The sequence below is a fragment of the Halichoeres trimaculatus genome, unplaced genomic scaffold (genome assembly GCF_033239565.1).
Source record: "Halichoeres trimaculatus isolate MK-OKI-2021-1 unplaced genomic scaffold, fHalTri1.1 fHalTri1_scaffold_10, whole genome shotgun sequence".
In the NCBI taxonomy this organism is placed as follows: Eukaryota; Metazoa; Chordata; class Actinopteri; order Labriformes; family Labridae; genus Halichoeres; species Halichoeres trimaculatus.
The window spans coordinates 31563085-31575342 of NW_027437187.1; the positions used below are offsets into that span (position 1 = coordinate 31563085).

A 12258-nucleotide genomic window follows, 5' to 3' on the forward strand; every position below is an offset into this window, starting at 1 on the left:
GTGAATTTTTTTTTTTTTTTTTTAACAGGTTAAAACACTAACAAAGCACTGTTACTGTTTTCCTTTGCCTTTTGTTCCAGACAGTGTACATGTACAGACCATCAACTGTATATATATATATATATATATATATATATATATATATATATATATATATATATATATATATATATATATATATATATATATATATATATATAAAAAGAAGAAGAAGAAAAAAAAAAGATGCAGTCTTGCTGGGTTTAAAGTGAGGTCGCCACAAAAACTGTTCCCCCTGGTGGCTGACTGCAGTTTAGGTAAAAAAAAAAACAATCCATCTCCCCAGTCATTCCAGATGGGCTGTGGTCAAACTTTAAAAGATGAATACACCTCGTAGAAATGTTTCTCACATCCGATTGTTGTGATTTGAAGATATTATTTGGCTGTCTTTTATTCAGGTCCTTTTTTTCTGATAAGTTTCTTTTTCATTCGTTATAAGAGGTTAAAAACTAGGCTTTAAAGTCAAGTTTAACGATAAATGACAGCTGCAAGAGAAAATAATTATTTAGGCTCCTTTGACTGTTTCTCAAATGATTTCAAACATAGATTTTTTTCTTGTCTCAGAAAAAAAGAAATCTAGTACAACTGCTGGAAAGATTGGTGCTGAGTTGTTGAAATTTTTGCTGATTTGATTCCTGGCACTTGTTGAAGTTTTTTTGTCTTTGCTCTAGATTTGTGTCTGTGTACATTTTCATGATGTTTTCTTTTAGAAAGCTTTAATTTTATTTATTTTGAACATATAATTCCCTTTAATCTAGATTTGGTCAATATTTAATGATTCTCCTCTCTAAAAGATATCCTTTAATTTTTGTACATTTCAAATTTGTGGATTTGATCAAAAAAAAAAATGTTTTTTTCTTTTTAAGCACTTCCACATTACCTCATATTTTCTAGACAAGTGGTTTCCGATTGGTTGATAACCAACTTTGAAACATTTTTTAAAAAAAAATCAAGGGGCTTGTGTTTGGTTAGATTATTTCTATGTTGTAACAAAGCCTCTTGACAGTTAATCTTAAACTAATAGAAAGTCTGTTTATTTTCCTTTGAAATGGAGACACATTTGTGAGGAGCATGTATCTGTGACATGAGCAGCAGAGCTAGCTTGTGGGTTGCACCCATGAGGAATTTGTCAAACCTTTTACCACTGGGAGTTGTCCCTGGTTGGGATTCTAGTTAGCTTGACCAGAGTATGAAGAAGAAAAAGAGACTATGTACATGTTTGATACAGTTTATTCATCACCTGATGAAGCAGTTTTTCATCACGTGACTTAATGATAATACCAGAAAATCTACCTTCAGCTGCTTCAATCAGAATAAAACATTACAAGAAAATCACAGTTAAATACTTAAAATGTGGAATCGTATAAAATCTATTCATGTCCTCATTACAAAAGTTCACATTTAGTTAAGCATGATTCATTTCTCTTAGAGATAATAATGACTGTTAAGGCAATATAAAATGCTTGATACACTCCAATGTGTCCTTCCAATCAGGAGAAGAACTTTCACCTCTGAGCTGTAAAGTTTTTCCTTTGCTAAAGGTGTGAAAACGAAGCTGCACTTGGGTTCGTCCCACCGTACAGATTCTCCCTCAGAAACACCAACAGCTTCCTCCAGGCGTCTTCCTGAGCACGAGAATGTGCCACCATCTCCCCGCCCCACAGAACCACCACTGCAACGAAAATAAAGGCTGTGTTAATCGTTTAAAGTGCCTTAATTATCTCTGTGACTGCAGCACACCTGACTGGGGTTGAACCTACTCTTCTGACGTGTGTCGACTGTTTTGAACATGCTGGCCCGGAAGTGCGGCGTGTACGGCGGTTCAATCAGGTGACCAGCGTTTGGGTATGACAGAACAGTCAACAGATGGCTGTTCCCTGCTTTCTCCATCATCTTCTTAATCTGAAAAGTTCACCAATATATTCAGTCTTAAATCAAACAAGTCCCCACTTTGTTTTTATTCCTCCTTTATGATCATTTTTATACTTTTACATTTAACTCACATCTATTGCAGACTCTGGTGCAGGCCAGTTCTGATCGTCCTCGCCCACAACCAGCAAGAAAGGACACCGGAGCTGTCCCACCTGCTCAAAGAAAAACAACGGTATTTTTTCAGCTTCTATCCCTGAATTTTACTCTGAATATTTATGTTCAACTGTAGAGTCATTCATTTGGGAATTTATAAGACAGAATAGTTAAATTACAAATAAAATTAATTCTTGTATTCTAAAATACAATGACAACCATCTGCACACAGGTTGATGTACATTTTGGAGACAGGGGGAAACTGGCGACACAAACAGTGAAGTGATGAGATACATACTGATGTCTCTCCCAGCTTGTATCTCACTGAAAAAATTCACTAACTGATCCACGTCACCATAATCATTCAAAGTAATGTTTTAATTCATGCTGTAACTACATGCATGTAGTGAGCAGTTTCCAGCAAGTCACTTTAATTATTACAATATACACTCACCAGACACTTTATTAGACACACCTCTCCAGCTGCTCGTTAATGCAATTTTCTAATCAGCCAATCACATGGCAGCAATTAAATGCATTTAGACATGTAGACATGGGCTGTTTTCCAAACCACCTACAACACTAGCAGTGCCTACTATTTTGGCTGAAATTTAGTATGTAATAGTCAGTATGCAAAAACTTGCAAAATCTGCAGTATGCCAAAAATCCCCGGATGTCCTACTGATCCAGGAAAATCTCTCAGTATGCAACGGACCAGTCTATTTGGCATACTGTTTCCCACAATGCACAGGAGAGTTTTAATCAGAGATTAAGGTAACAAATTTGGGAGAAAAAAAAGGTTGCAAATGTCTAAAAAAAAGAAAAAGACAACTCACAACTGTTTCAATCCAAAGACAAGAAAGAGAAATTTTCTAACCGATGGTACTCACGTCTACTTTGAGTGTTGGGTCAGTGGGAATGGGCAGCAGCAGATCATGCCAGATCACCTGGTTTTCCTCGTTGAAGCGGGTTTTTGCAGAGTTTCTGATGGGAAGAAAAAAAGTGAACACTTCCTCAAAGTCAAATTGCATATTCTGAATATAAACAAGATAAGCTTACTTGTTGAAATAGCTCAGTACTTCTTCCACAGATCCGTCAATCGGCTGCACGTGACTCCCGCTAATACACACCGCACACGTGAGCTGAGAAACAGGCAGAATCATCAAAAGAAGGATCCAAGAAGTGGAGCTAAATTATGAAGGTAATGAAGGCAGTTCTCACCTTTATAACTTTAGAGTAAACAGCCATTTTGAAGGTCATAGAGGTGCCGAAAGAAAGACCCAGCATGGCGATCCTGCTGGCGAGGATCTGAGGGTGTTCACACAGGACCTTGTAGGCCTTCTGCAGCAGGAGAACATGTCAAAAGCTGACTGTTAAAACTGTAGCTGAAAGTATGTTAACGGTGAAGCTAAGACTTTTGCAGGTTAGTAAAAAGTAAAGCGTCATCAAGTCTGTCGTCAAGAAGAGAAGACATTTTTTGCTTGATTACCAGGCAGGCCTCAAAACAGGATATTGATGGTGAAATTTTGTGCTATCCATGTGTAAATGTGTGTTAGACTGACAATAAAGCTCCTTTAAAAAAATACTTTTCATATGATTGTTTCTTCCATGGTGGGATCCATCATTTCTGATGCATTCAAGGAAGTCAGGAAATCTAAACGCTGATTGTTTTTAGTGACGCAGCTTTAAGCAGATTTGTCTTTGTGTAGAAAAAAAGATATCGTCCTCAGACTACCAACACTAAGAGCTGGTATGATATCACGCTGGGTTGTTTTCATCCTGCTTCTGCTCTCCATACACAGTGTTTCCTGCAGACATCTGATTAATTCAAGTTACTCTGACTTAAATAGAATGACTCCACAATGTATGAGTATGTGAAAATGAACCATTACTACACCAGCTTTTATCATAAAGAGTCATAAAACTTTCTTTCTTCAGTCGATCAAACTGTTGCTGCTGCCAGGTCGTTAACCTACTTTGAGATATGGTTTATTACCCAACTGAAGCCAAGAGCATATTGTATTAGTGCTGTTCTTAAAAAGATTTATGTCACACCACGTTCAATAAAAGTACCTGAGTATCTGCGCTAAACCAGATGTGGACGGAAGGTGACTGAACTTTGAATCAGATAGTCACTGCTTGTTGACACATGAACACAGATATCAGAAACACACCCTAAAACCAAGACCTCCATGACTGTTGAAATGTCTGGTTTATTCTCACCTCAAAGTAATCATTCTCTACAATCTTTCCTGTTTCAATTGTGACTTTAGGAGTCAGGTAGTCCAGGGCCAGGGCCGCGATGCCGTGTGAGGCCAGAAGAGCTGCACGGTACTCCACCAACTGTCCCCCTCCTCCCCACAGGTCAATGAGTCCAGGGAAAGGACCGGGCCCTGCAGATGAGACAAAACACCAAAAACACTCAGATTTATGATTGTTGTCTCGAGATGTTACTCAGGTGTGCAGCGTGTATGGAAACAAGGAAGTTTTGATTTGACAAGAAGTGACGCAACACTGACACTCTGAGGCAAAAGAAGGTAGTGCAGCGTAGAGGAAACGGAAGTAAAAACCATCTTCCCCCTCACTCTTCTCTGATCCTACCTGAGGGCAGGAAGAGGGTTGCAGTGAGTCCGTCCTCTGTGATCGGCACCCTGCGGACACCTGGCGCCATGTACCAGCGCTCTACTGCCACAGCAGCCAATGGCTTCATATCAGTGAAGTCCTCAGTCTGGTGACCCTGGAATACTGAGATGGTGAACTCCATGGGAGTCTGGATGTTCATCTTTCTCAACCTTAGGCACCAAGGGAAAGTTTTACTCATATGGCTGTATAAGTTTCAGTACTTTTAAGTGTTATTTGCACTGTTTTGATTTCCTTTGCTTACCTGAGCCATGGTTTGCTGCCTGGAACTGGTCTGAGGCTCCACATGAGACCCATCTGTTCAACCCCAGAATATGTCCCACCTACACTGGGATCCTCCGAAACTGCAGGGCAACAAACAATCTTAATTTTGTAACAATCCTTCATAAATCCTGACAAAAGCTGCAACATTTTGGCCTCCTTAAATTAACCCATACAATAGTTGCAACATTTTGGTCTGTGAGTCTAAGGTCCAGGTTGTCCTACCGTTGACAGTCCCGCTGTTGTTGGCAGTGTAGTGACCAAATGCCTCCCAGGTGTGTCCATCATCACTGTGATGGAGCGCACGGATGGTCAGCAGGAAACCAGGTGGTGTGTTCTGGACCAAGACGGTGAACTTCTCATCCACAAGTCCTCTGGACGGCTGGACCGACAGCTGCACACAACATGGATTCTTCTGCATCCTGACGTTATAACTCCTGAAAAATGAAACCAATCTGTCAGACTGGAAACAAGGAGAGGAATGACAGGAAAATTTTCAAACCTAAAGATGGATGGACAATAAAACTGACCCTGTGGTTTTGAAAAATGTATAAAAGGGTTTATTCTGCCAATTAGATTCCCTCTGTATGTGTTCAGTATGAGATACAAAGGCTGTTCTCGGTGGTTTTGATGAAACTAGGTTAAGGTCTTTGGCTGTTTAATGAAGTTAGAGTATGTGGAAAAACAGGGTGCTGCTCTGTTTGTCATCATTATCAGTCCTCACATTCATTTTTAATTCCAACCAATAACCATGACAACAAGAACTCTTGAATTCAGGTGATATCCAGAATTCAGGTAAAATTTCAGCACTCTGCTTAACGTTCAGATTTCTGATAATTTTCTGGATTCATACTCAAATTTTGAGTTCATTGTAGAATTCCAGAACATTCGATGGCAACATTCAAGAGTTCTTTAAAACTTTTGAATCCTTGTGCTATTCTGGTAACTTTGGACACTCAAGTAACACTCCAGAATTCTTGTGACAGTTCAGAAGATTCCAGAACCCTGGTGAGGGTTTGAGATTCTAGTAATATTTCAGAATTACAGTAACATTCTAGAATTCTCATTATATTCTAGAATTCTATTAACAGTCCAAAGCACTGGCAAAATTTCAGGGTTCAGCACTTAGCCTAGTCCTTCGGTAGAAGTTCAGACTTCTGATAAAATTCTGGCAATGACTCCTTCAGTCGCAAATAAGAATCTCTTTTGACCTTCCACAAAATTAACACTTCTTTCTACAAAGTTGTTAAGTCGTAAAGTACATAAAAAGTCTACACACCTGAGTCAATCATTGCTGGTTTATAAACTCACTGACATCCTTTGGGTTATACCTTACACAAACATTACCTGAACTTGCACTTTTTCCACAGTCCTGCATAAATCAGTTGCAATTGGATTTTCTAAAAACAGCATCTTATTCGTGTTTTTTTTTTCTATTTAGTTTACACTTTTTGTTTCATTTTAAATAATTACAACTATATCATTCATTAGTAAATCCCATAGCAAGGCAAATTCACTGTTTGTTTGTTTTTTATTCATTTAACCTTTATCTAATCTCCAAGAGTCAATGCAGGCATAATGCATATTTGATAGAGAAGAAAATAGCAAGCACTAAAACAAACAAAAACAGACCATATCATTTAATTAACAGAAAAATAAACATGCTGGGTAAAAAAAGAACAGAGCGTCTGTTTTGCTGAGTTATATAGTAGGTTATAGATTTTCGAGGTGACATATCAAAGCCATCTTTGGTAAGAAGTTACAGACAATGGGTAGAACTAATCTGTGAATACTACGTGATTTATTCATTGAATTAGGGAAATATCGGTCGTTATCAAACGTGAAAAAGTGATTGGCTAAAGCTAAAGGTAAAGGTAGAACTGGTAAAACACCTGTCCCCTGCAAAACCTGTCCACCAACATTCAAACTCAGCATCGATGTAATGTTTATTCATAACTCAAAGCTGGTCAACTTGGAGCAATTCAGCCGTTCATTTGTCGTGGTATAGGGTGGGTCAAAATAGGACCCAGACATTGTGTACTAGTGTATAGAATGATCTCACGCTGTTTTTTAAACCTAAATCCGCAAATTAACCAGAGCTTAAGTTTTGAGCCAGAGGTTTAAGACTGAGTGTTTAAATAGCAAACAACTCACCATAAAATGAAGTTTCGTTATAAATGGAAAACACTCAACGTTTAATATTCTATCGCAGAAACAGACGTTAACTCTGATTTGTTTAAGAAACCACCGAAGAAGAATAGTACAAGAGAAGAGAACACACCTTGTCGTCTTCAGATGAGTCGTCTGTAATGTCTGGAGTCGAGTCGCGGCATTCGGTAATAAACACCTGCCTTTTATATTTTGTCTCCTAAAACATTTAAGAAAGGTGACCCACATGCCACTGTTTTTAGTGTAAAGTTCAACCTCCAGTCCCCGGGTGGAGCTTCACTGTTTCCTTTGCAACATTACGGTGGACACGAGGTGGCGACAGCGAGTCTCCAAAAACTCTACATTCTGAAGGTATATCTTTGAATTTTAGGATGTTAAAATGATTTTTTTATCCAACTAAAATTTTAAGAGTGCAAACTGCACGTCAGTTAATACCATTTGTCGTCCGTCAGTTTAGGAGTTAGCTCAATGAAGCTGCCTGGCGGAATGTGCCGCCATGATTGTTTGCCCTTCTTCTTTGGCTTCTTTCCCGGTGTTCTGTCTAGTCCTGCTACTGTGGCGGATCGATACCAGAGACTTGAAATTCCTGCTATTTCTTTCTTTCCTTAATTCCTCGTTAAAACAAGAGTAGGTGAGCTAAAATAACAAAGCAAACATCATCTGCCAGCACTTTTACGTAAACTGTAAAGAGATACGTATCGTAACAGACCGGCATGCCCTTGAAAATTAAGTATCCGGTACCAAAACACTCAGTATTGCTCCACTACTCCATTACTTTAATTTGCAATGTCGGATGGACATTTAAAGTCTTTATGTAAGGTATCAGGACTGCCATCATTACAAGTAAACCGTTCCCAACTGTGACAACCGGCACTAGCTGTGGTATTGCGCAGGCGCACAGCAGCTTGGCTACACATCTCCACTGGAAGCACTATCCAGCGGAACACCGGTGGATCATGTACTGGCTTAACTTGAACACTACCGCCTTCTGGTGTCTCGGTTCACATCTTTCTAGGATTGGCACACAGAGTGCAAACTCATCATTATTGACGTGTTAATATCATAGACAGATGTTTGACTGTAGACGATTCACCAAATGTTAATTTAGTCTGTGAGAAACAGAGCTTGGAATTAGTCGATAAAAAGTGGGATAAATAAATGAATAAATAAATAAATAAATTAAAAAACAAAGTACTTTATTTATACCAAATCTTTCACTGATGTAATTATTGGTAAATACTTACATGGCTGCTATAACACAGACATTTGCACATTTAGTTTTATTTCAATGCTCTTTTTGAACACTTAATGGCTTCTTTAAATCCCAAAGATACAAAGACACACCGAAACAAATCTGGAAATGAAAGTTCACAGCTGCACTTTCTGTGTTTTTAGGGTTAAAAGCTTTTAACAAAGTTATATTGTGGAACCCAGTTTAACTTTCCTTCCAGCAGTCCCGCATTCACCAAGTATTTCCTGTTTTTTTTTTCTCATTGCAGATGCCATGACCAAAATCCTCAAACTTTCTCTCATTGTGTTATGTCAGGTGAGTTATGGTATCACATATATCCACACAGAAATCATTAAATGAATTCAGTAGAAATCAAGGCGCTGTTAGTCTCATGTCTCCGGATGAACTCACTCACCCCCTGACCTTTGACCTCTCAAAAGAAAGGAGGTAGTGTGGGGGGTGGCTGTTAGCCAACTGGTTGCACAACAACAAAGTGCAGTGTTATGGTTGTCAGTCTGCACTGAAACATCCATCTGTCTGCTGGGGGCCCTCTGGGGGGCCAAAACAAGCCGGTTGTCAACAGTGTTTTTCTGGTTTTTCAAGTTAAGCCTTTTTTACATACATTGTCCTAAAATATTCTTCGCATTTTTCGAGCTCTGACTCCAAATCGTGCAAAGATTCCTGCTCCCCACACATCCCTGTCAGACATGAGGGAAGGAGGTGAGTCTCAAATAGTGCTAAACAATCAGTCCAAATGAAACCGACATCGCAATATGAGCTGCAATTCAAAAAAAAAATTTAGTACACAGACCTGGAGGGAATGTAGTAACTTGTACTCATTCTTCCTCAAAACTAGCAAAAGTCCTTTACCCCTTTTTCACTTTGTTGTGTATGGTTTGTTACTCTTTCTGACAACTGAAGGTCAGTAAAATTTTACAGTGTTCCTTTAACTTTTTCAATAAAAAAGTAGAAAAGAATTGCTTATACTTTAGTGCTAAACTTACTATTTAGTGAATAATGCTGGAGATAAACGACCCCCCCCCCCCAAAATAAATAAATAAATAAATAAATAAATAAATAAATAAATAAATAAATAAATAAAATAAAATAAAATAAAATAAAATAAAATAAAAATAAATAAATATAATAAAATAAGATAAAATAAATAAATAAATAAATAAATAAATAAAAAGGAAAAAAACATGCTAAATTGCAATTTCAATATTGGTAATCAAAAAATATTGCAATTAGATTAATTACCAAAATCATTCAGCCCTAGCCTCAAAAGCTAGACTTTGCTCTTTAAGATTATTTTTTGGGGAAATTTTCCTTCAAGAGGGAAGAGACTTGTGTTCTCAAATCAGTTCACCCTCATCCCAGGAAAAAATTCTGGTACGGAGCAGCCAGAAAAGGTCCATGGTAAAAAAAAATTGTGTCCGTTTGCATTCACACATGCAGAATTTAGAACATTTTGACACTCTCTTTGTGTGTGAATACGGCTACATTTTTAAAAATCCACTCAATAAAAAAAAAATCTTCCGAAATGTGGACTTGTATATTTATTTTTTGTAGTATTAGATTCTCTTAGATCGGCTTGATGATGGTTGAATAAAGGAAAAAAAAAAAACTAAAAAAAAAGAAAAAACTGTCCTAAAAATATGAAAAACTAAAAACATGTGAAAAGCTTAAACATGTCAGTTAATGTTTTTTTGGGTGGGTGCTTGTGTGAACACAAACTGCTGAATATGTTCTTCCGAACTTTCCCCAGGCTTGTGATGCTTTTTATTTCTTCAAACCAGATGTTTTCACTCTCATTGAGCTAAATGTTTTCAGCGTCTCTGCTGATGATCATGATTTATGACGCCTGTTTTTTTTTCTTCTCTAAACCCAGCTCACTCAGATGATAAATGACTCCCAGCCACCAGCAGCGTCACAAACCTACTTTGCTAATAATGCTAATAACGCTTCAATGTGCAAAAAACATATTGAGTAGAGTTAAGGGGTCAAAGGTCGGCTGCCTCCAGCCTGGTGAAAAATGTCTCATGCCACGCCTTGTTCCCGCCTTACCGGCTGTCCTTATACACACATGAAAACCCACACCCCCCCACAGACACACCCACACACACTTTAAAATAGTGACGACAGAGACTGGTTAAGAGACGCTGGCTGACGTGTTCAGCTGCTTTAAAATGTATTCACTCATTTAATATTCATGACTGTCACTTGTCATTGTCTCCTTATTCTGACTGTGGAGGGGGGTTTGGAGGACTTATTCACGGACACAAAGGAGGGGGCACATGTTACCATCACAACAAAAGCTCCATGTTTTGACTCAAGATTGACTTCTCTGGGGGCAGGAATTACAAACAGTGACATTTAGTTAAACTTTTGCAAAAGTAAACATTATTATGAAAGATTTTCAGGACATAATGCACTCAATGTTTTCTCTTGTAGCTCCAACTCAAGGTACTTCAGTGATGTTTTGATTCTGTTTGACAAAAAGATCAGAACATGTTGACTTGTCAGCTGAGCCCTCTGGGAGTTTTGTTATTTTCCATCACAGCAGGAAGCAGGAAGACAATGCGGCTACTTAACTGTTTGCAGAGAGTGACAAAATAGTTTTTGATGCGTTGCTTTTGAACCTTCACAACATGGCAAAGTGAGTGTTGTGTTGAATTTGAAATAAACCCTTGTAAGTAAAAAAGAAAAATCAATGTAAACGGGCAGGAGACGCAAGTTCTTGTTGGGTGACATGAATGACGCAAAACAGGCAAACAGGTAAATCAATCACACAGCGTATTATCACAGTCGTGAAATATTCGGAATATTTCACCTTAGTTAAAAATGAACAATCTGTATTTTTTTCACATTTTTGTCCAAAAAAATGATTTTATTTTGCTTCTATTCACAAAAACATTGGTGTCATTAAGTGTGTGCTGGACTTTAAAGTCTTTAGCATTTATGCATGGAGCATGAGCTGACAAGCCAAAAGGAAAAACATTCATAAAACAATTCAATAATTAATATTATTTAGAATTTTTGGAGGGACAAGTAAATTAAAGGGAAGGTACAACTAATAAACTAAACTCCAGTTTCCAAGTTTTGTTTAATTGTTATTGGGGGGTTTTTGACTCACAATTTTAACACCAAATAAAAGTATCAGCTGTGTTTTAAAAGCTAAATAATGGAGTGATTCATGATATTTCAATGGATTGCTTTTGAATATTGACACCACCTCAGTGAGAGGTAAGCCTCAGAAGTCAGAGTAAAAATCAGGGGTCACCCTGAGGCCAACAGCACCAAAGCTTTGATGACATCATCACTTCAAACCACAAGTGTACATGCGTGTGTTTGTGTGTAACTGCTGTGTTCAGATTAACCTAGTTCCCCTGCAGAGCTCATGGGATGAAAACACAGCGCGTGTGTAAACACAAAGATCAACGACCTCAGCTGGCAGTCAAAACAAAGACATGTTAGCCAGTTAGCTGCCCGTTTGTTTTTATAGTCAGAAATAATCTTTTTTTTTTTAAGAGGAATTAGCTGTTGGATAAAAAATGATAACAAACAGTTAACCTTTGGAGTCACTGCCCAGCTTCTGAGATTTTTCCTTCCTGTGAAAGTTCATTTAATACAATAAATCAACTTCACATTCACATTATTAATCTGTTTATTTAGTGTTTTACAAAACAAAACTGTCTCTACATTGCACAAACAGTGTATGTTTGAAACAAATTGTTTAACATTAACATTTCTTTATTATGAGGAATAGCCCCTTGAGATAAGTTATCTCGTTTTCGTGGGGATCCTCAGATTCATAACAACATAAAGAGCAGAGTAGAGTAAGACAAGATAGAAAATTATATATACACATGAACAAGTATATGTAAACATAA

At 37.8% G+C, this 12258-nt stretch overlaps 1 protein-coding gene across 2 annotated transcripts; it reads right to left on the reverse strand.

Moving 5' to 3' along the window:
* Positions 1–1302: 1302 nt before the first annotated feature.
* Positions 1303–7789, reverse strand: LOC141796920 (peroxisomal succinyl-coenzyme A thioesterase-like). 2 transcript variants are annotated; one of them, XM_074678256.1, is made up of 11 exons: positions 7247–7789; positions 5191–5402; positions 4949–5048; positions 4666–4856; positions 4288–4457; positions 3286–3405; positions 3124–3206; positions 2955–3048; positions 2043–2123; positions 1800–1941; positions 1303–1711 (listed from the first exon to the last, which is right to left on the reverse strand). In XM_074678256.1, exons 1-11 carry the CDS (start codon positions 7360–7362, stop codon positions 1575–1577), a joined length of 1446 nt encoding a protein of 481 aa, XP_074534357.1. In that variant the 5' UTR covers positions 7363–7789; the 3' UTR covers positions 1303–1574. The 2 variants fall into 2 exon arrangements, with proteins under 2 accessions (XP_074534357.1, XP_074534358.1); XM_074678257.1 differs by lacking the exon at positions 7247–7789 and adding an exon at positions 7120–7194.
* Between the last annotated feature and the right edge of the window lie 4469 nt (positions 7790–12258).

What these genes read in the sequence shown, in the direction of transcription:
- LOC141796920 (XM_074678256.1), bottom strand. Translation starts at nt 7,362, where the DNA reads ATGTGGGTCACCTTTCTTAAATGTTTTAGGAGACAAAATATAAAAGGC. An exon ending in GGCAGCAAACCATGGCTCAG is followed by an intron (nt 4,857 to 4,948) that starts GTAAGCAAAGGA and finishes TTGGTGCCTAAG; the next exon opens with GTTGAGAAAGATGAACATCC. An exon ending in GTACTGAGCTATTTCAACAA is followed by an intron (nt 3,049 to 3,123) that starts GTAAGCTTATCT and finishes TCTTCCCATCAG; the next exon opens with AAACTCTGCAAAAACCCGCT.